The following is a 25,064-nucleotide window of genomic DNA, read 5'->3' on the forward strand; positions in this document are numbered from 1 at the left end:
TCTGCCACAGCACACCTATCTCACTCAGGCTCAGGGACTGTAACGCTCATAATTGCACGCTTCATTTCCACTCAAGGGCTCTCATAGTGATAGACTTCGGGGAGTCAGAAGGTGAGTTACTCACTGCCGTATTCCTAGCTTCTGACCTATTTTTTACCCACTGAATGTCTACGGAAAGTTCATTTGAGTTTCTGGTCAATGGTAACAAGCCCCCAGGATGTTAATAGTGGGGGATTCAGTGACAGTAGCACCACTGCATGTCAAGGGGCACTTGTTAGATCTTCTCTTACTGGAATGGTCATTGTCTGCCATTTGTGTGGTATTCATGTTACTTGCCCCTTGTCAGCCCAAGCTTCGATATTTTCCAGATCTTATATTTGAACACGGACCACTTCTGTATCTGAAGAGTTGCATATGGTACTGAATATTGCGCGGTCTGAAGCAAACATCCCCACTTCTGACATTTATGATAGTGGGAATGTCATTGATGAAGCAACTGAAAATGATTGGGCGTAGGACACTACTGTGAGGTACTCCTGGAGAGGAGTCATGGAGCTAAGGTGGCTGATCTCAGATAACCACAGATATCTCGCTTTGTGTCAGGTATAACTCCGAACAGCAGAGAATTTTCCCCCAATAACTATTGATTTCAGTTTTGTTAGGGCTCCTTGATGCCACATTCGATCAAATGTGGTCATAATGTTAAGAGTTGTCACTGTCGCCTCACCTCTGGAATTCAGCTGTTTTGTCCATGTTTGAACCAAACCTGTAATGAGCCCTGACAGAACTCAAACTAAGCATCAGTGCGGAGGCTATTGCTGAGCAGGTGCTGCTTGATAATACTGTTGATGTCACCTTCCATCACTTTACTGATAATCAAGAGTAGACTGACAGGGTAGTAATTGGCTGGGGTAGATTTGTGCTGTTCTGTATGTCCAGGACATACTTGAACAATTTCCCTAGATGCCAGCATTGTGACTGCCGTGAAAGAGCTTGGCTCAGGGAGCAGCAAATTCCAGAGCACAAGTCTTCAGAAAGGTTGCCAGGATATTGTCAGGACCCATAACCTTTGCAATATCCAGTGTCTCCAGCCATTTATTGGTATCATCTGGAGTGAATCGAATTGGCAAAAGCCTGTTGTGAAAAGCAACCTCACAGAAACATGCAAATGATAAATGTCCTGGAGCTCTAAAGTGATGTAATGAGGGGCTTAAGTGATGTGAGAGTTTGTCCAAGAATAGGTATGATGGTGATTTACAAGACTGGTGATTTACCGATGCTCACTTGCATGTCTGAAAAAGGGAGGAATCTGGTACCCATGGAGTGTGCAGGGAATTTGTGGCAAAGACAAAGTTGGATGAAGGTTTTAAGAAGGAAGCAGAGGGCTGCTACCACCAGATAACTGCTCAGACCTTTGTGTCACAAGTGGTGCCATCTTGTTTCTTGAGAAAGCTGGGAAAATTGGAAGCTGCACATAAATAAGGTAAATTACATGGAAATAGGATAATCACCATCATCAGTGAGATTTTACCCTTGCTGGTTAACCATAAGATGAAAATCTGATTTTCCCTCTCTCTCTCTTTCTCTATATCAAGATTCTGATTTTTATTTAACTTTTGGCATGTGAATCAACATTCTCGTCATTGCCTGCCCCACTCAAGGGAGGACTAAATTCCACCCATGGTGTCTACCATCTTATTTTTATGAAATTGCATTCCTCGAGTGGAGCCTCACCCAGTGGGAGTGCACATTGAGACTTTAAATATGTTCTTTATATAATTTTGCTTCCTTAATTGGAATTCTGGTATGGTGTCACGCCACCAAGACATATTCTGGGAATTTATTCACATGCTAATGGTTTTCTGTCCATAAGTACAAAATATCCCAAACAATTACAGGAGAAGGCTGTCAAAAAGCTGATTTATGCTCCCTTTTGATGAGACTGGGTATCAGGGAGCAACTTGTCAAGACTGCATTTAAAATTTTGAACACTTCAAATAAAAGCAAGCATTTCTCTCTCTGATCAGTTCTGATGGCACACAAAGAACACACACTCATGAAGCAGTGAGTGTATAAGGAGAGAGATTTTCATGTTATAATTTTATAATGTGAATTGTCTAAAATCAATTCATTACAATGGATGTTAGCTGGAAGGTACAACACAGAAGCAAGCTATATGGCCCAGCTGGTCTATCTTGATCTTTATTAGCATCACTGCCAAGGCCAGTAATTATTGTCTAATCCTAATTGCCTTGAAACTGTGTGGCCTTTTCTAAGGCCAGGAGGGCAGATTTCCTTCCCTAAAGGCTATGTGTGAAACAGGTGGGTTTTTATATTAATCAATGGCAGTTTTATGGTCACCGTTACTGAATACAGGTCGTAGATTAGGAATCCTGCAATGAGTAATTCACCTCCTGGTGCTTCAAAGCCAGTCCAACATCTGCAAGGCGCAACTCAGGAGTGTAGTGGAAAATTCCCCATTTACCAGGATGAATGCAGCTCTAACGACAACATTAAAGAAGCCTGACACCATCCAGGACAAAGCAGCCTGTTTGAATGGCACCACACCCACAAACATCCACTCCCTCCACCACCAATGCTCAGTAGCAAGTATGTACTATCTACAAGATGCATTACAGAAATTCACCAAGGCTCTTTAGACAGTAACTTCCAAAACCACAACCACTTCCATTTGGGACAGGGCAGAAGATAGTTTGGATCAGCAGCAATTACAAGTTCTGCTCTAAGCCACACACTATTCTGACTGAGAATATAATCGCTATTCCTTCAGTGTCACTGCATCTAAGGCCTGGAATTGTGTGTCTGCCTCTACTACATGGTCTGCAGTGTCATGGAATCATACAGCACATAAAAAGCCCTTTGACCCATTTAGTCTGCATTGACAATAGACTACCCTAACTCTATACTAGTCCTATTTCCAGCACTTGGCCGATAGCCTTGAACGTTATGGCACTTATAAATAAAATTTCCTCTTTGCATCTGTTTGATCAAGGCCATTAATAATATTTTTTTAAAAAATAGCCCAAATCTATTCAATCTTTCCTGCTAAGTATCACTTCTTAACTTAAACATTGCACTTGAAAATTATTTATGTATGTTATCCAGATGTTCACTTTTTTTAAATTCATGTACCGATGAGGTAGTATTTACGTAGAACATAGAAAAGTACAGCACAGTACAGGCCCTTCGGCCCACGATGTTGTGCCGTGGATTCATCCTAATCCAAAATTAAAATAACCTAACCTACATTCCCCTCAATTCACTTCTGTCCATGTACATGTCCAGCAGTCGCTTAAATGTCACTAATGACTCTGCTTCCACGACTACCACTGGTAAAGTATTCCATGCACTCACAGCTCTCTGGGTGAAGAACCTCCCTCTGACATCTCCTCTATATCTTCCTCCTAACACCTTAAAACTATGACCCCTCGTGGCAGTCAATCCTGCCCTGGGGAAAAGTCTCTGGCTATCGACTCTGTCCATGCCTCTCATTACCTTGTACACTTCGATCAAGTCACCCCTCTTCCTCCTCCTCGCCAGAGAGAAAAGTCCAAGCTCAGTCAACCTCTCCTCGTAAGACAAGCTCTCCAGTCCAGGCAGCATCCTGGTAAACCTCCTTTGCACCCTCTCCAAAGCCTTCACATCTTTCCTGTAATAGTGCGACCAGAACTGGACTCAATATTCCAAGTGTGGTCTCACCAGGGTTTTGTAGAGCTGCAGCATAACCCCGCGGCTCTTAAACTCAATCCCCCTGTTAATGAAAGCCAAAACACCATATGCTTTCTTAACAACCTTATCCACTTGGGTGGTAACTTTGAGGGAGCTATGCATTTGAACACCAAGATCCTGCTGTTCCTCCACACTGCCGAGAATCCTGCCTTTAATCCTATATTCAGCATTTAAGTTCACCCTTCCAAAATGCATCACTTTGCATTTATCCAGGTTGAACTCCATCTGCCATTTCTCAGCCCAGCTCTGCATACTGTCAATGTCTCGCTGAAGCCTGCAATAGCCCTCGATACTATCGCTGACACCTCCAACCTTTGTGTCATCAGCAAACATACTAACCCACCCCTCAACCTCCTCATCCAAGTCATTTATAAAAAGTACAAAGAGCAGAGGCCCAAGAACAGAGCCCTGTGGGACACCACTCAGCACTGACCTTCAGGCAGAATACTTACCATCTGCAACCACTCTCTGCCTCCTGTCAGCCAACCAATTCTGAATCCAGACAGCGAAATCACCCTGTATCCCATACCTCCTGACGTTATGAATGAGCCTGCTGGGGGGAAGCTTATCAAATGCCTTGCTGAAGTCCATGGACACCACATCCACTGCTCGACCCTTGTCAGCCTGTCTCGTGACTTCCTCAAAGAACTCAATAAGATTTGTGAGGCATGACCTGCCCCTCACAAAGCCATGCTGACTCCCTTTAATCACACTATGCTTTTCCAAATAGTCATAAATCCTATCCCTCAGAATTCTTTCCAAAACCTTACTGACCACAGATGTAAGACTGACTGCTCTGTAATTTCCAGGGATTTCCCTATTCCCTTTCTTGAAAAGAGGAACAACATTTGCCTCCCTCTAATCTTCTGGTATGGCTCCCATGGAGAGTGAGGAAGCAAAGATCTTCGCCAGCAGCCTAGCAACCTCCTTTCTTGCTTCCCGGAGCAACCAAGGATAAATCTGGTCTGGCCCTGGGGACTTATCAATCTTAATGTTTGCCAAAATTTCCAGCACATCAACTTCCTCAATCTCGATCTGTTCAGGCCTGTTTCCCTGCTCCTCAAAGTTCTCATTCACAACAAGGTCCCTTTCCTTCGTGAAAACCAAAGCAAAAAACTCATTTAGGGCTTCCCCTATCTGCTCAGACTCCACACACAAGTTCCCTACGCTATCCCTGAACGGCCCTACCTTCTCCCTTGATCATTCTCTTATTCCTCACGTATGAGAAAAATGCCTTCGGGTTCTCCCTAATCCTTCCTGCCAAGCCTTTTTTGTGCCCCCTCCTGGCCGTCCTCAGTCTACTTTTGAGCTCCTTCCGAGCAAGCCTGTAATCCTCTAAAGCTGTGCTGGACCCTTGCTTCCTCCACCTTACGTAAGCTGCCTTTTTTCTTTTTGACGAGAAGCACCTCTGTTCCCATCATCCAAGGCTCCTTAATCTTACCCCTTCTTACCTGTCTCAGAGGAACAAATTTATGCATCACTCGCAACAACTGCTCTTTAAGCAGTCTCCACATGTCTGTTGTGCCCTTTCTGTGGAACAATTGCTCCCAATCTGTACTTCCCAACTCCTGCCTGATAGCGTCATAATTTCCTTTTCCCCAGTTTAATATCCTCCCCTGGTAACTGCTCCTTTCCCTTTCCATGGCTATGGTAAATGTGAGGCTTTTGAGGTCACTGTCGCCAACGTGTTCTCCCACCGTGAGATCTGACACCTGTCCTGGCTCATGGCCGAGCACCAAATCCAAAATGGCCTCCCCCCTCGTCGGCCTGTCCACATACTGAGTAAGGAAACCCTCCTGAACACACCTGACAAAAAAGGCTCCATCCAAACCATCTGCACTAAGGAGATTCCAATCTATATTGGGAAAGTTGAAGTCACCCATAACAACAACCCTGCTACGTTTGCACTTTTCAACAATCTGCCAGCCAATGAGTTCTTCGATCTCCCTACTGCTATTTGGGGGTCTGTAGAAAACCCCCAATGAGGTGACTGCTCCCTTGCTGTTCCTAACTTTCACCCATACTGACTCGGTCGACAAACCTTCCTCGACAACCTTCATTTCTCTTGCTGTGATGCACTGTCTGATTGGCAACGCTCCACCCCCCTCCTCTTTTTCCCCCCTCCCTGATCTTTTTAAATATTCTAAACCCTGGAACATCTAGCAACCATTCCTGCCTCTGTGAAACCCACGTCTCCGTTGTGGCCACAACATCATAGCCCCAAGTACTGATCCATGCTCTAAGTTTGTCACTCTTATTTCTGACATTCCTCACGTTAAAGCAGACAGATTTTAACCGATCCCTTCGTTCCATCACTTGAAAAACCTTCCCGGTAGACTCACTGCATCCTGCTACTGCCTCATCTACTACGCCCCCTCCTCCCTCAGATGTGTAGCTCTGGTTCCCACCCCCCTGCTAAACTAGTTTAAACCCTCCCGAAACACTCGAGCAAATCTCCCACCCAGGAGATTTGCCCCCTCCAGTTCAGGTGCAACCCGTCCTTCATGTACAGGTCCCACCTTCCCCAGAAGGCATCCCAATGGTCTCAGTATCTGAAGCCCTCCCTCCTGCACCAGCTGCGCAGCCACGTGTTAGGCTGCACTCGCTGACTGTTCCTCACCTCGCTATCTTGTGGCACCGGTAGCAAACTTGAGAACACTACTCTACTCGTCCTGCACTTCAGCTTCCAACCTAGCTCTCTGTAGTCCCTTTTCAGATCCTCAATCCCTTTCCTGGCTATGTCATTGGTGCCAATATGTACCACAATTTCTGGCTGCTCACTCTCCCCCTTCAGATACTTGTAGACCCGATCAACGACGTCCTGGACCCTGGCACCTGGGAGGCAATATACCTTCCGGGATTCCTGTTCCTGACCACAAAATTTCCTGTCAATTCGTCTAACTATTGAATCCCCTACCACTAGCTTTTTTCTATTCTCCCCCCTTCCCTTCTGAGCCTCAGTGCCAGAGACCTGACAACTATGGCTTTCCCCGGTAGGCTATCCCCACCAGCAGTATCCAAAGCGGTATACTTATTGCTGAGGGGAACGGCCACAGGGGATCCCTGCTCTGTCTGTCGGTTCCCTTTCCGCCTCCTGACTGTAATCCAGCTGTCCGTATCCTGTGCTTGAGGAGTGACCACCTCCCTGTACATCCTCTCAATTTCCCCCTCAGCCTCCCGGATGATCCGCAATCCATCCAGCTCCAGCTCCAGTTCCCTAACTCGGTTTTCGAGGAGCTGGAGTTAGGCCCACTTCCCTATTTGCTGGATTGGAATTTGTCCAGGTTACAGCTTAATGCAGAAAGCTCTGGAGCACAAGTCCTTGGTACCACTCCCAGGATGTTGTCAGAGCCCATAGCCTTTTTAAAGATGCCAGCTGTTTCTTCATATCATGTGGAGTGAATCCTGTTGGGTTGAAGACTGACATCTGTGGGGCTGAGATGGAACATTTGCTTAGCACTTCTGGTTGAAGATTGTTGTAAATGCTTCACCCTTATCTTTTACCTGGATGTGCTGGGCTCCTCATTCATTGAGAATTGGAATATTTGTGGAGCCTCCTTTCCAGTGAGTTGCTACTTATCCACCACCATTCACAATTGTATACAGGGAATGCCGAGCTTCAATCTGACCTATTGGTTCTAGAATTACTTAGGCCTGTCTCACTTGCTTCCTATTCTGTTTAGCACATAAGTAGTCCCGTTTTTAGCTTCACCAGGTTGATGCCTCATTGTGAGGTATGCTACTCATGGCATGCCTCCTGCACTCTTTACTGAACCAAGTTTGATCACCTAGCATCCTAATTTGGTTGCAGATTGTTTTATGAGTACCATTCTGCTGCTGATGGCCCACAGTACCACTTGGATGCCTACTGTAGCTAGATCTTTTCCAGATATGCCCCATGTAGTATGGTGATAGTGTCACATAACACAATGAAGGATATTCCCAAAGTAAAGATGGGGTTTTGTGTACATAAGTATTGTGTGATGATCACTTCTACTCAATGGAACTGCAGCAAGCAGATTGGTGAGGAAGAGGTTAATCTGTTTTCACCTCATATTAGCTCCTTCAACAATTTCCATAGATCCAGTCGAGCAGCTAAGTCCTTTAGGACTTAACCAGCTCGGTCAGTATGGTGCTTCTAAGCCACTCTTAACAATGATTATTGAAGTCTGTGCCCTTGCCAGTGTCAGTGCGTCTTCCAAGTGGTGCTGAAAATGGAAGAATGTTGATTCATCAGTTGAGTATGGCACAATACGTGATAATGAGCAGCACATTTCCTTGCCCATGCCATGAGACATTGTGGGATCTGGAGATAACATTGAGAACTCCCAAAGCTTCCTGCCTGTATATCACTCTGCTACCATCTCTTCAGGATCTACGCTGCTACTGAGACAGGACGTACCAGAGATGGTGTCGGTGTTCTCTGCGACATTGTCTGTTGAGATATGATTCCATGAGTATGTCTGGCAGGCTTGATGATTATTTTGTAAGACAGTTCTCTGAATTTTGACACTAGTCCTCCGATGTTAGGAAGGAGAACTTTGCAGATTGCTAGAAGTGAGTTTTCCATTGTTGTTTCCTGTGCTTAGGTTTATCTCAGGTGATGTCTGCAGTTTCATTCCTGTTTTGAAATGTTTTAGCAGTTCAACTAAGTGGCTTGCTAAGCCATTTCAGAAGCATCAGCCATGTTGTTCTTGGTGGGAAATCACCTGTATGTCAGAAAAGGTAAAAATGGCAGTTTCTTTCCCAAAATGATATTAGTGAACCAGATTTTTTGTTTTGTTAAGACTATCCACAATGTTTTCAGACTTTTAACTCCGGAATATTTTGAAATCAAATTTTACTATCTGCCTTGGTGGGATTCAAACCTTGGGCCCTATCTGGGTCCAGCAACAATACCATTATTCCAATCACCTCCAGTCTTTTATACAATATAGACACCAAAACTGTAAACAGTATTAGAAGTGATTGGATCAATATTGTATGGCATAATTACTGTAGGGTTGGCATGCAAGTCAAACTTTGAAGCCTCAAATTATCTCACCAAAAGCAGAGGTCACCTTATACGCCCAAGTATAAAAGTAAACCTGCAATGTCATTGGTTGCATTTTGAGATGGCATCGCATCCAATGCAAAGAGTGCATATGTCTTAAACGTCCCTGTGTCTTTTGCAACTCACATTGTTTCGCCTGATCCTCTATGCACAACTATGAATTTGCCTGTAAACAAAACACGTAATTGAGAGTGGAAAAATTGAGACTGATAAGTGATGCAGGAATAGCAAGTCATGGCTGCAATGGGAGCTAATTCATACATTGAGTATATGCAAAAACAGATTTTTGGGCCCAGAATTATGGGTTTGTCCTATATGGGGGATCCATTTATATCGTATGATTTATAGGGAATCTCATATCTTTAGCTAAACTTAGAAGTGAATGTAACTGTAAGTTAGAGATGAATAAGTTCGCAGAAAAAATGGTAAGGTGGTAAATAATAAGCAGAATAGCCAGCAATTACAAGAGGATTGGTCAGATGGGCTGATCAATGCAAATGGAATTCAATCCAGACAAATGTGAGGTGATGTGCTTTGCAGGACAAACAAGGCAAAGTTTTACATGATGAACAGTAAAACCCTGGGAAGCACCCAGGTTGAAAGGAACCATACACTGGCCCCTTAAGGTATCAGGACAGATGGATAAAGTGGTTAAAAAGGTATATGGGAAACTTACTTTTATTTGCCAACGCCTAGAGTTTAAGAGCGGTTGTGGGTGGGGTGGGGCGGTGGGTGTGTTGTGGGGAAGCATGATGGAATTGTATAAAATATTGCTTAGCCCACAGCTAGCGTATTGTGTGCAGTTCTGGAATCCGTATTATGAAGGGAATGTGATAGCATTGGAGAGGGTGCAGAGGAGATTTACCAGGACATTGCCTGGGTTGGAGAGTGTCAATTACGAAGAGAGATTGGACAAACTGGGATGTTTTCGTTAGAGCAGACAAGATTGAGAAGGGGCATCATTGAGATGTATGAAAATATGAGGGGCATAGACAGGGTAAACAGGAAGAGACATCTGCCCTTGATGGAGGGATCAGTGACCACAAGTGCAGTATTAAAGTAAGGGACAGAAGACTTAGAGGAGATGTCAGAAAAAAGTTTTTCACCCAGTGACTGGTGAAGATCTGGAGCTCACTACCTATGAGGATGGTAGAAGGGGAATCCCTCATAACATTTAAGAAGCATTTAGATGTATATTGTGATGTCAAGGTATAACAAGCTGTGAGCCAAGTGCTAGAAAATGGGATTAGGATGGTTAGGTGGTTGTTTTTCACTGATGCAGACCTCCTGGGCTGAAGGGCCTTTTCCTATGTTGTAGATCTCTGTGACTATGGCTCTGGTTGCCTGGCCATTGAGTTCTGGAATTCCATTGTTATACCTTGCTGTGTCTCTCTCTCTCACTCTCCTCCTTTAAAATTTGATAAGGATGATATAAATGTAGGTTGTCATGACTCAAGTTTAACCCATCTTCTCTACTTCTTAAATTCTAATTAAAAGGAAATGAACATCATTGCTATTATTTGCATTATTAATGGCCACGGTAACTTGGTAATTTATACCTGAGATCTTTTTGCCCTTCTACCCCAATTAAACTATTATTCAGTGAGGGGTATTTGGCCTCTTTAATCTTTCTACCAAAACACACCAGTCTATTTTTCTTGATATTGAAATTTCTCCTGCCAATTGCATACCCATTGTGCAATTAATTCATATTAAAACATAAATGAATGTCATTAGTGCTTTGTATTTCATTGTAGTCTTCCTCAGTATTAGTTAAACCCATTTTCATCATTACAAAATATACATTTCTTTCTTTCATATGATTGATAATAAGGTAGAGACGGCCTACCTGAAAGCGGGTCGTTGTTCAATACCTGATAATGCTTCATCCTGAACCATTTTTGTGACAGTTTTTTCAATTGTAATTTCTTTTCACTTTCCGCTCACAGATAGGGCAAAGAAGCAGGTCCTCAGTCTACCTCCACCTAAATAAGAATTGAAGTTGCTCTGTTATTCTGAATCGCACCTTAATAATTTAGTCGACTGAGCTAACCAGTCTCCAGTATTAACCATATCTCAAAATGTTGATAAAATTTATGCGCACAAATGTTTTGTTGTATGTTTGCAGAGGTGATGCACTTTCTAGGCATTCCAGCCATATTACTTTCTATATTTATTTGCTACAGTAAGTGAGTTGACAGTTAATTTTGCAAGGATAATTTTCTGACTTTGTGCTGTAGGTATGGAGTCTTGTCAGCCAAGCATATATGTGAGAAATTATAACAAAGCTATCCACAGTTTTCTGACAATATTTGAAATATTTGGTGATCCACATGAAACTATGGATTTTGATGTTGGAAGATCCCAGTAGAGCTTGGCAAGTTATTCCAGTACTTTCTTCAAACGTAGCTCAGTTAATTACCCTTTGTTGCCTGTTTCTCTTCAAATGTCCCACTCTTTCATTCTCTGCCACTCCTTTTTTACATATTCCTACCAACATTTCACTTTTAGTAGAACCAGCATCAAAAATCATTGTGTTGAATGAATAATTCAGTGTCAAAGCTGTTAGCTGAGAATAAAAACAGTAATTTCTGATACTTTTGTTAGATTTACCCATACCCACTCTGATCCATAACTTGTAGCGAGCAATAATCCAGTAACAGTTATTTTAGGCAATATATTGTTTTGGACCACGCCAGACCCCCTCAAAGTATTTTAAGAAGATAGCCGAGACCATAACCTTTTTCTTATTTTAAAGGCAGATGTGAAGTGGGTGTTCCAGGTGTGATGCAACTGACCAAACCACTTGGCTTTAAACAAAACAAAATTTATTTAAACTCCACACTTGAAACATTAACAAAAGAAAGCAGAATTTAGAATAACTTAAATATTTAAAAACCTAACTAACTCGATACAGCAACTTAACTGTTAAACTGTTCCAATATAGTAGCAATATTGTAGCTTCCCATTAACACACCATTGGCAAATAGGTATGCCAAAAAAGCTAAAGACAAAATAGCCGTTTTGAAGTGACAACATCGCCACAAGATTAATGGAATTGGTTCTGGATTTAAATTGCATTTGTGTGGAATCTGCTGCCCCATCTAGTAGTGTGTTTGAAGTGGCAGGGGTATTTAATTATGAGGGAGCGTGGTGGGTGAGCTGTTGTTTTCCTACGTCCATGCCAATTAAGTCCAGAAGGCCTGTGGTCAACTTTCTCACTCTGTAGCCAGTGAAGTCCCTCAGTGTACTGTTAATGACCATTTAAAGGCCTCATCCTTTCACTGCTTGTATTAACAAAGGAACACATTATGCGGCATGTTCAAGTTTACCCATTCAAGCTGCTATCCTGAAGCGCTCAATTCCTGATCAAGAGATCCAGCATTGGAAATGGGAGGGCACAATGATTACACGCCACCCTTACTTTTTGACTCCACCTCCAACTCCTACATTCTCTACCTAAAACCTGCAAAATCCCTCCTGCTAATACAATACTCAATATGTGGCCTGGGTTGCTCTGTGATCCTGGGCCCCTGGAAACTACTGTTCTAGCAGCCACTGTTCGGCAGGTCTTAACTAAATGTGGAAAGCATGTCCCTTGCTAGCTGTCCACCCAGAATGGAGACCACCATGTCCTCCACAAGATTTTTCACCTTGTGCCCAGGTTTCAGGGGCTGTCAGATTTGGCCATTGCTTTGTCTTAGCCTTTAAAAAATGAGTATCTTTTTAATTGAACACAGACCAAGTACTCATATTTTTGTCAAACATCAAGATTGAGATTATCATTGCAATAAGTTGCATCTGTTAAATTGGCAAGCCTTGTGAGACATATGGAAACTTTCAAATATGTTGTTATTTTTTACAAATAACATTTCCATTAGTAATGTGAGAAATTATGAAGCAAATATAATGCACTGTTTGAAATCATTGAACTTTTACATGCTTTTGTTTGGCAAACCTTCTTTCTGTTTGTTTATGATAAGCCTCAAAATGTGAAATTGGAAATAAATAGTTGCAATTTATGTCCAAAAATCTTTTCAATGTATCATTTATCTCCAGAAATAAAATTTAATACCTTTTTATATAAATTTTAATATTCTGGTAAACAGTAGGTTTTTAATAATTTGCACACTCTTAAACTGCGTCAAATCAGCGAGCAATGCCTGCTTTAATATTTGTCTGTCGCCTAATAATCTGTCAGTAAATTTATACCAATTTAACAAATGTTCAAACAGCATACTTGATTACACAAGTAGCCAAAGAGCTCCCCTGATATTTGAGATATTTAAAGGGTGTGGATACTTACGTTAAATGCAAAGGAATACATCTACATGCAAAAGGAAATCTCTTCTCTGGTTGCCTCGTGGAGAGATATGGTGACTGCATGTATTCTATAACTAGATATGTTTATAATATTGCAATGTACAATTATTAGAGCAGATCTTTTCTATCTTATTACTTTACAGAGCTAGTCAGAGACAGCTTGGGACTAGCTATCTTGTTTTCTCTTAGTTCCCTGCTGCAATTGTTTCATTTTGGTGACATTATTAGGCTTATGGAAATTAATTCCCTTAGTATTCACTTGAATGGTTGTGATATATCATTTCTTGATGTAGCTGTGCCAGAAATTCTACACATCATGTCTAATCTCTAGCTGCCCCAGACTGATAATGTCAAAACAAAAAAATTAGAAGGAAGATTAGTGAGCAATGACCTCCATTTACTAGCTTTACGAGTGCATAGTAATTCAAATGACTAAGTATTTCTCTATTTTTTTTCTCCATACAATAACAGTTTTAAAACAGCAGGTACCTCCACAATAATTTATGCATGATATATTGAAAGCAAAATGAAATAATGTATTTCTTGAATTTTAGAATATCATGTAATTATCACTATCAGCAACACGATCTATTATGTCAGTACTCATAGAGAACAAGGCCTAAGTTCTTTACTATAATATCAGCAATTACAGGAAAGACAATAAAATACAAGGAAGATTAGCATTTATAAAGCAAACCCTGCAATCTCAGGATGTCCGAAAGTGCTTTTTGCCGGTCTATCAAGAATGCTGGTGGATATGGTGCTGTTTAAAACAAAGTTTGCTGTATTACATTTTGTTTTCAAAGTATAGTCATTATAATGTAGGAAAGATAGTACTCAATCTTGCACAAACAGCAATCTGCTGATCATCAGATAATGCTTCTGTGAGATAAGTTGAGGGTAGTTGATATATTTGGACTTTTGGAAGACTTTTGATAAAGTCCCCCAACCCAAAGTTGGTTAGCAAAATTAAAGCACATGATGTAAAATAATGCACTAGCGTTGGTTAAAGATTGGCTAACAGATACATTTCCTTCTAGATTCTATCATTTTCCCATTGGTAGACAATGATTAGTGCAGGATTGCAAGGATCAGGACTTAGGCCCCAGCTATTAACAATATATATATCATTGATTTGGATATGGGGAAAAAATGTAATACAGAAAAATTTGTTTTAATCGGCACCATATCCACAAGCATTCTTGATAGACCGGCAAAAATTATATACCTCAAATATCACAATCTACCGTGATGTCCAAATATTTATGCTGTAACTAAAGTATAACAGTGATGTGTATATCCCCTGCATTGTGTTTCTACTACTTATTGTGTGTTTTTACATTGATTTTAGGAGGTGTGCTAATGTTTTTACATACATTTTTGAGGGATGTCGATGTCTCGAAGATCCGCTTGGTCAGGGTTTATTGCGTTATGTGTACTTCTTGCTTATCTGGGATATTTGATCAACTGGCATACGCCTGGTTCAAAAGGTGCCGGTTAATAAAATGCTTGCTGTATTTCAAAGTCTGTTGATGACACAAAACTAAGCAGGAATGTGTACCGTCAGGAAGGTGTAAAATATTTTCAGGAGGATTTACATAGACTTTGGGATTGAGCGAGAACTTAGCAGATAAAATGTAATATGGAAAAATGTGCAGTGATTCTCTTTGATAGGAAGAACAGAAGTACAGAATATGATTAGAAGTTGAAAAGTGTAGACATTCCAATTACCTCTGACAAATAAACCTAGCTGTCTTTGTTAATAAGCCATAAAATGTAAATAAAGAGTGCTACAAATTATTAGGAATGCTAATGGAATGTTAACCTTGATTACAAGAGGACTTGAGTATGGAAGAAATCTGAATAAAATTATGTGCTTTAATTATAGTTCTGAGGAAGGGTGACCGGACCCCAAATGTTAACTCTGTTTTTCCTTCACAGATGCTGCCAGACCTGCTGAGCTTTTCCAGCAATTTTAGCGTTTTTTTTAATTATGTAGGAACTTGGTTAGACAGCATCTGGAATAGTGTATAATTTTATCTTTTTATCTCAGGATAGATATTAATGTAGTAGAGCAGTGCAACAAAGGTTCAGCAGAATTGTTCCTGGGATGATGGGACTGTGGATGGTGATCAGACAAAATCAGCTCGTATTCATCAGTCACGAAAAATGAAAGATGATCTCGATGAAACCTACAAAGCACCTAAGAGTGCTTGTTCGGGTAGATGCAAGTGTGATGTTTCCCTAGTTGGGCAGACTAGACCTGGGAGCACCATTTAAAAATAAGGGGGATACCATTTGAGACTGTGTTGAGGAGGATTTTTCTTTAATTCAGAGAGTGGCAAATCTCTGAAATTCACTACCCCAGAGGGCCAGGGAAGCTCAGTCATAGATTATTACGAGCATACAGGGGTTATAGGAATTGAGTGAATAAAAGGCACTGAAATATTCCATCAACCATCATCACATTAAATAGTGGAACAGTCTCATGAGCTGTATAAACTACTGTTGTTCCTATCTCTCTAAATATGTATAAATCACATACCTTACATCACGATGCTAAGCAACATCTGTGGAGACAACAAATTAACAATTTGGATGTGAATGGTAGATTTTCTTTGTTTCTACTTCTTTAATAATTTATTATCACAGCACAACAACCACGATCTAGAAAATCAAGTGCTCCTTGAGATGCCTTGTTTTCTGCATTCATGTTTATCTAATTATTGATGACATTAGGAGTAGAGAGTGAATTTTTGTACCTGGGGTAACCTAAGAATCATTAAACGTTACGCTTCCTTAAGCCCTGCATTCCATTCTAGTTGTGCCAAACAGCATCCCATGGCACCAGCCCACCAGCCTCAAGTATCTCTTGTCGATGAACATTGGCATCCAGCATTTTCCAATCCCTCACAACCATCAAAGCATCTCTCCAGTTCACTTGCAAGATACTTAGGAAGCACAGATTTTCATTATGAGGTGAGCTGGCAACTAGCATTGAAAAGTTACTGCAAGGACACCGCACAGGGTCAAGCACCTAGCTCACGGTTTGGACCAGACTGTATCTTAAAGTTACTCACATGCTCTGTTAGTGCGTGGTCCAAATATTACCTTCCCTCATGGCAACTTCCATGCTTTGCTATGCTATGCTAGTTGGTGCTTTGGCAGACCAGCCAGAGTCAAAGGCTGTCAGTATTGTCATATTGACAGACAGGCTGTTTGTCACGGTTGTATGGAGTTAAGTGGTGAGAAAAGCTGCTTATCCTGCTTGTATGGTGGGGTGGGGGCAGTGGTAGGACTGACAGAGGGTCATCTTTATGAAAAGCACACCAAGGTATCAATCTAACTCCTTTAGCATGCGGCAGCTGCCAATGTGAGAAACACATTGCATGTTTATTTGACCAATTATCCACATTGCAAACTGGGTACCAGCTAGTCAAGAAAAACCCAAGTACTATCGAGGATAAGCAAAGCAGCATCAGAGATATGGTAGGCTATGGAAGGAGGGGATTATTAGCAATGACCATCATTGTAGCCTCCACAGGAGGAAAGTAGAGGACCAGGAGGAGAGGGGACATCATAAAGGTGTAATGTCAGGGTTCAGGACGCAAAATGGACAACTGGAGGCAAAGTTCAACAAGGTGGATCTTCGAGGGGATGAAAATGGGTGTCAGGGTAGTGCGAAGTCAAAGAGAACATGAAGTTTCTGGAGAGGGTTCTTGGCACCCAGGCCAAGCCCGATGCTGACAGTGTCCACCATGTATCAGAGATAATGGGAACTGCAGATGCTGGAGAATCCAAGATAATAAAATGTGAGGCTGGATGAACACAGCAGGCCCAGCAGCATCTCAGGAGCACAAAAGCTGACGTTTCGGGCCTAGACCCTTCATCAGAGAGGGGGATGGGGTGAGGGTTCTGGAATAAATAGGGAGAGAGGGGGAGGCGGACCGAAGATGGAGAGAAAAGAAGATAAGTGGACAAGAGAGTTGCAATGGGAGAGAGATTCCCTGAGGTTGGTCCGGAGAGAGGAGGGTAACTTCTTCAGGTTAGGCATCCCTGGAAGAGGCTTCGCAGTGAGGTTAAAATAGTATCAGAGATAATGAGAACTGCAGATGCTGGAGAATCCAAGATAATAAAATGTGAGGCTGGATGAACACAGCAGGCCAAGCAGCATCTCAGGAGCACAAAAGCTGACGTTTCATCGGAGAGGGGGATGGGTTTTCCCATTATCTCTGATACTATTTTAACCTCACTGCGAAGCCTCTTCCAGGGATGCCTAACCTGAAGAAGTTACCCTCCTCCCTCCGGGCCAACCTCAGGGAATCTCTCTCCCATTGCAACTCTCTTGTCCACCTATCTTGTTTTCTCTCCATCTTCGGTCCGCCTCCCCCTCTCTCCCTATTTATTCCAGAACCCTCACCCCATCCCCCTCTCTGATGAAGGGTCTAGGCCCGAAACGTCAGCTTTTGTGCTCCTGAGATGCTGCTTGGCCTGCTGTGTTCATCCAGCCTCACATTTTATTATCAGTGTCCAACATGCGCTGTGTTTCCTGCCATCACTTCCTGTTCTCTAGGAGTGAAATGCAATTGGAAAATGGTTGGGTCAGTGCACACCGTGGACAGGTTCAGTATCAGTTTGATATGCAGAAGTGTAGAATCCGTATCTGCTGAATACAAGTATATTGAAACAGCAAATATTGAAAGCAGGTGCTTGCAAACTCCAACTGCATATAATGAAATAGTTTAATTGTTCATTTGCAATGCATGCAGAATGAATATGCTGAGAATTCAAATGCTAGTCAACAGCAGTTTGCAACCTACTGTTGGTTTTTACAACTGAGCATGAGCACCTCAATGCTGAAGTCATCAACAATAAATTTTAAAAAAGGTGAATTCTGGCCAAAGGCAACCCATCACTTATGCATTTTTCAAGAGTGCTGTCAAAGGCAAAGACTATCAGTTTATCATCTGCCTTGTAAGATTAGCAATGCTTTGTCCTGAATGCAATAAAATATTGAATGATTATGTGAGTGAACGATGGGATCACAGCACATATGATGGGCCATACATTTATGGATCATGGTTGAATACAATTCCATGACTGATGCTCAGTTTTGAGTTGTTAGATCTATTCAAAATCTTTCCTTTTTAACAGGGTGGTAGTTGCCACATGTGAAAGGTGTTTGAATATCACTTTTTACAGTTTTAATTTTAAACTAGTCCCGTATGGGTTTGGTTTATTTCTATTAAGGAGTTTAATCAGTAATAGGTTAAGCTTTTTTGAACCATGGACAGAATCTTACAGGGGGTTGAATAATGCAGGTTGTAGCGAGAAATCTGGGAGAATCACGTGAGAAGTCAAGCAAGGCCTATCTTGATGTCAGAAGAAACAAGGTTCATTTTCCAATAAAGGTCCAAACGTTGAGATGAAGTTCTTGCTAGGCAGCAGTGAAATGCGTAGTAGTCGTATAATTGCTTTTTGTTGATCTAATTAACTGCCGATGTCATCTCATTAATATGTAGCTTCCTATCCTACCACCCACCATGAACAAGCTAAATAGTGTACTAGCAACTATCACTTCAGTGTTGTTGTAAAGACCTTTACATGCAGGGACAGCATCCAGCTCCTGGAGTGGGCTACATCTCAGGGCTGTTCACTTTCTGACTTAGCATTCTCACTTTGAGTCTGCTTGAAGTCAAAGGCAGCCTCCAATACCAGTTATGATACAGTCAGTCAGTTGATTTGGGTGGTCAGCATTGGACAAGAGGAGCGGCATAGGTACATAGATAGTTAGTAAGGAAAATTTTGGATTAAAGTGTAAGGAACCATATTAGGCCTCATAGAAAGAAACTGCATGAAACTCAGCGAAATTGATACAGCCAAAAAAATTTAACTTTCAGCTTCATGATTTTAAATCATTATGTGTCAGAGAGCAGGTGACTGAAGGCCTCCTGGAGTGTTAATGGATGTTTGTTTATATTATGGGGTTTTACTTTAGGTGAAGGACAAAAATTAATGCATTAGCCTGGAAGAAGCTAGGATGAGCAAATGTTTGGTTGGAAATCTGTATTGGTTATTCAACTAAGTAAATATTGTGTGATCAAAGAAAATAACTGTTTCTCAGCTACCAGGGCCAGAATGGAAGAAGTTGTCAGCTTACAGATTTGATAGGGAAGGAAAGTTTCTGTGGATTTTGATTAACTGCAAAGTGGTGGTATTGGGAAATGGATGGGATTTTTTAAAATAAATGTGTTTGAACTATATTAAGCTGTTACTTGTTATTAACTTGGTTTGTTTTACTTTTCATTCTTTGGCATAATAAACTTCTGTTTAACTGTTAAAACCAAATCTATATCCTGGAGCCCTACATTAAATTAAAGAAAAAAATAATAAAAGATGATCTATCAAGCCATATTTTCTGTTCTGGAATCTGACTTGACCAACAGTAACATCAGCTGGGACCAAAACCATGCTCAAATGATAAAGAGTATTCACAGTGTCTGTGCAGTGGGCATTCCAACCAATATAGTCATGGACAGATGCATCTATAACAGAAAGATTGCTAAGGACAAAATCCAGTAGTTCCCCCCGCCCCCCCACTAGTTGGTTTCCTTACCAGCTCCAGAAAACTAATCTGAAAGATGTACCTTCAGCTTGGTCAGAAGTGGTGGTACCAGACCATTCTTGGTGAGGGACTTTACAGTAAATCCCCACTACCTCTGCATCTTATTGCTCTCAGCAACTCTTCCAAATGGTTAACTTGGAGGTATGTTGAATCATCAACTGAGAGTGGTAGTTGATAACCGGCAGGAGGTTTCCTTGCCAATGTTTGACCTGATGCCATGAGCTTACGTGGGGTTCAGAAATCAATCTTGAAGCCCCTCAAAGCAAAGCCTGTACATCACTGTGCCTTCACATGTTGTGACTCTGTCCTGCTGCTGAGACAAGATGTGCCCTGGGATAGTGATGGTTATGTCAAGAGCATTGTCTGCATGAAATGATTCAGTGAGTATGACTGTGTAAGATTATTACTAGACTAGTCTTTGGAACAGCTCTCCAAACTTTGGCTCAAGTACCCAAATGTTAGTATGGAGGACTTCACAGAGCTCACAGAGCTGGGTGTGTCATTCTATATTACTAACAATCTAATACGTTTTTCTGAGTTGACAATAAAACTTTTAAAGTGATGGAATAAGTAAAGATATTGCCAAAAAATCAGTATGTTTATTCAAGCTGCCAAAGTAATTAATTTTTCAGGTTATGTACAATATTTCCACAGAGACAAATACTATGAGAATGCTATCATTTTATTCCTGCAATATAGCAGTTTTCAAACACCACTGACCTAGATTTGGCCACATTCTAGTGAAGTAAATCAGAAAATGGGAAACCTCTCTAAGTCACTTTTAACGTCTCAATAAATCTATTCCTGTGTTCAAACTGGTTTAAAAGGATCCATGTTGTCCATCCCACATATCCATTTGTTTGTACTAAAAGATCTGTAAAAGGAACGATAACGTATATTCATTCATTACAGGGCCTGACAAGATTGCTGAGCAAGGTTCTGAGGAAAGGTCACCAGACCCAAAATGGTGACTCTGTTCTCTCCTCCACAGATGCTGCTAGACCTGCTGAGCTTTTCCAGCAACTTTGTTTTTGTTCCTGACAAGATTACCGTCTGGGTTTGCGTACCTGCAGTTTCCACATAAAAGAAAATGCAAGTTAATTCACACTTTTATGTACTCCATTTTCTGAAAAATGCTGGCAACATGTGTATTCTTTTATTGTTTAGTGAAAATGCTGTTTTCTACTTATCAAGTATAGCAATTGCTAGCTCTTGGTGATTATTCATTCACTGTTCTAGACTAAGAAAATAAGGACCCATATTTCATTTTTTGCTTTACAAATTGAACACAGTTCATTCATTGTTAAATGACTATTCATTATTCATATTAGAGTTGAAATAGCTGAAATCACTGAAAAAATGGTTAGAACTGAGGCATATGTGTTCAATAATATACATGAAATCTTTCCTGGCAATCGCTGTTTCATAATATATTAAAGCAGTGGTGTAGTCTAGGTATTAGTGAGGTCATAATTATTCCACCACAGGGACCCAAGGCAGTTTGAAATGCTTTAGTGCTACTCCACCTAACAACACAATTCACAATTTGAACCTGGGCTTTCCTGTTTTGTGTGGATCATGGACATAACTGCAGTTTGTGTTTACGACAGGGCCCTCTAAAGTGGGCTTTCAATATTTGTGCCTTCATTCAATCATGTGTGCTTTCAAAATTTACAAAGCCAACTGCATTTAATGTGATTATCAGGACAGAGTTTTGATAGTAAATACAATATCGCTTTTTGCTTTTTTACAACTGAGCTACTCACACAACAAAACATTGTATTGAGGTATATCAGCAGCTTTCATTCAGTTATTTACTGCAGCTAATTTCTTAAAAAAATGTTACTGAAAGTGAGCGATCTAAGGACTTACAGCTCCATTTTTACTAGTTTTTTTTTTATATTTAGCAACATATGCAAACTGACTAGAGTAGCCACACAGCCATATTAAAATAGTGTGGTTACAAGAGTAAGTCAGGGGCTGAGAATTTTATGATAAATCACTTCCTGACTCTTTAAAACTTGTCCACCATCTACAACGCACAAGTCAGGCATGTGATGGAATACTTCCCATTGGCCTTGTTGTACACAGCTTCATAGACACCTTCAAGCTCCTTGAGTGTTTATGAAAACCTGAAGAAGGGTATAGGTCTAGGCCCAAATCGTCAGCTTTCCTGCTCCTCTGATGCTATTTGGCCTGCTGTGTTCATCCAGCTCTACACCTTGCTATCTCACTTCATTCGCACCCTGTTCTTTCCAACTTGTCAGGATGACGAAGGGTTTTGGCCCAAAACATTGACTTTGCTGCTCCTTTGATGCTTATAATTAGTTCTATTTTATTATGGTATCTGCCTTCATCAGTTGAGCAGACCGGCTTGAGATATGGCTTAATGTCAACACCAGTGCTGTTTTTTGAACAGCCAGCACTTCCTGTGGTATGTTCATTATCTAAATTCCCCATGGCAGCACTTCTATGACTAGAAACATACCATATGAGAAGTGCAAGTACAAACTCACATTGGGATCTTGCATTTAGAGAAGGTAGTTTCCAAATGAACAAAAATGTACATTTTTTGAACAATTCATCTTGCAATTTGAGCAAGCTGCAACAAAAATATGACAAAAATGCATCAGGTGTATAGAGTGTGAAAATTAAAAGGCCATTTGACTATAGTTCTATTCGATGCCTATCTATATCAGTTGTCATGTTCAGCATATGTCACCATCAATCTGAAGAACATAATTCTTGAGCCTTTTAATTTCATACTCATAAGGCAGTATGATATTGCTTTAGTGGTAGAATTAATCAGTCTAGTTTTACGTTCTTTGAAAAAGGCAGACTCCAGTGTCTTTTTGGATGGTATCGCTAATTTCTAGCAAGTATTTTTATTCTTCATAAGTCAGTGCTTTGACTCTGCTGGCTTTAGAAACAAGTCAAAATTTGAGTCTAAATGCATTTGAAGGTATGAACAGAGAATATGGGCAGAATGTTCCTATGTTATTCCTAAGTGTACAAAGAAAGACCATTTGTGACATAATTCGCCCAATTGCTGGCCAATCAGTTCATTAAGACCTGACAAGTGAATGAAGGTAAATATCTTATCATAGCCCTTGATATCATCGCCAGAAATTGCCAGCCAGTCAGAGACTGACACCCACTAAATCCCAAAGTCTGCCAGTTGAGGCCTAGTCCTCAGGCCTCTCAGCAGCAAGAAGGTAAGTGTTTTGTTTCCTTCTTTGTGCAAGGTGGAGATTGCAAATTGAGCGGTATTGGAGGCAAGGATATGAGCTTTGCTTTCAGATACCACCCTGTTTCCTGCAACTTGTTTCTCCAATTGGCCATAGATTGGGGCAATTAGAGGCCCCCATCAACACAGGCTGGAGGGTCATCATGTTTTCCAGAGAAACTGGATACTTCTCTCATCTGCAAGCAGGCAGGTGATCCATGAGATGGTGAATTGTGACCCCCAAGCGGTCATTAATTAACCTCAGTTGCTGGCAGGTGAAGGAAGTCATCAATGGACCTTAATGCCCAACACTTAAATGCAGATCGTGCGAAGGGGTTGAATTCATCTCCAGTGCTAACTCATGTAATTATTTTCCCTCCTCACCACCTCCCAAGAAAAGGAAAATAATCCTCTTTGTAACTCTTTTGTGTTATGAATGATCAGGAACACCAAACAGAAATTAAAATGTGAGCACGAGCCAATAACAGCTTGTATTTTACGACATCTTCTTTGAAAAAAAGAAATCCTAAGGCAGTTCACAGGAACATAAAAGATAAAACAATACTGAGCCACACTGATCTATTAGGGCAGATGACTGAAGGTTTCAAGTTCAGAGGTAGACTTTAAGTAGTATCTTAAAGCAGAAAAGCAGACTACAGAAGTAGAAAGGAATTTCAGATATTAGGATTCAACTATGATATGCTGAGGACATTGCTATCAATTATAAAGCAATTAAAATTGGGTATGATTAAGAAGCTAGAAGTTGAAGAGCACAGATGTCTCAGAAGGTTGTTTGGCTGTAAGAGATGACAGAGATATGAAGGGATGAGAGAAAACCAGACACTGCTGGAGTTAGTCAGCAGGTCTGGCAACATTTCTGCAAGAGAATGTTTTGCGTCCGATATCACGTCTTCATGGTGATGTGCAAGACAAAGGGAAGTATCTCAGTGACTGTCATGTGACTGTGATGATTGAACAAATGCTAGTGTGCGCACGTTGTAGGAGGTGGGCATGAGTGTTACAGCTATGCTAAGTGTGTGATGGTGTACAAGAGCTTATGACTGCTGAGTATATGTCCTGGTTGACAAGATGTCAATAAGTGAGTGATGGGATGTGGCAAATTAAACAGTGACTGAAGTTTCACAATCTAGTTGATAGGATATGGCATTTGAAGATGCCTTTACTGATCTTAACCACTCAAGTAAAATTATTGGATATTTTGGAGCACCAAGTAAGTATCCACAAAGCTTTTTTCCTAGAATTAACCTCCACAGACTTATATGCCCCTGCCTTCTGAACAAGTATCTGGAGCACCTTCTGACACCTGCAAATAAAGGTCATCTTTTCTACTTTTCATCTGTTCCACCAAGACCTCTGGTTCCGCATCCAAAAGGTTTAGTGTGCACCCTCTCCTATATTGTAGCGTTATTCAATGTTTTCCTGATCAGATTTTCTTATTTTAATTTTCTAGTCAACCTGTTCAAAGATGTCATGTGACAAAGAAGCAGAGCTCCGAAAGCTTCTGATTTCAAATAAATCTGTTAGACTATAAACTGGTGTAGTGTGACTTCTGACTTTGTCCACACCAGTCCAACACTGGCACCTCCATGCCATTTTCTTAACCTGTTGAATTTAGCCCCCAAGGCCAACAATTGCTTTCACAAAGTGGTGGATTACTCGCAAATTAGAAATAGATGGCAAACAAAGAGTGACATCCAAACATATGTTGAAGAGAAGCTTTTGAAATACAAAGAAATGCAGCAAAATGGTGGGGAAGAGATTTCAGAAGAAAATTCTAGTACAGTGGCGTGGAGGTTGAAAGCTCTGTTTCTGATGGACATTGTTCAATAATATACTTTCAATTGCTTTGCAGTTGCTTTGGCTGCATACAGATGGTTAGTTTGCCACTTGTTGCGTGTGAGCTGCATGAAGCTGGATAATGAGAAAAATTCGGGCAAATCAGACTTTGAATGCAGAAACAACAGTCAGGTAAGTGGTTTTGGCGTGAAAATCAGAAGTGGCTATATCTTTGCTGTCAAATTATTAAATAACCATTTAGCAATTATATAATAAAATCAAAGGAAATT

The 25,064-nt window shown here is 41.0% G+C and overlaps 1 protein-coding gene across 3 annotated transcripts in view; it reads left to right on the top strand.

Annotated features, from left to right (window-relative positions):
- Positions 1-25,064, top strand: part of acox3 (acyl-CoA oxidase 3, pristanoyl) — a 182,939-nt gene that overhangs the window by 122,882 nt on the left and 34,993 nt on the right. For all 3 annotated transcript variants that reach the window (XM_059645781.1, XM_059645786.1, XM_059645790.1), the window contains one exon: positions 24,851-24,966. In XM_059645781.1, the coding sequence (XP_059501764.1) occupies positions 24,851-24,966 (116 nt within the window). The remainder of the gene's footprint in view (positions 1-24,850; positions 24,967-25,064) is intronic.

This window comes from Stegostoma tigrinum, chromosome 1 (genome assembly GCF_030684315.1).
Source record: "Stegostoma tigrinum isolate sSteTig4 chromosome 1, sSteTig4.hap1, whole genome shotgun sequence".
NCBI lineage: Eukaryota > Metazoa > Chordata > Chondrichthyes > Orectolobiformes > Stegostomatidae > Stegostoma > Stegostoma tigrinum.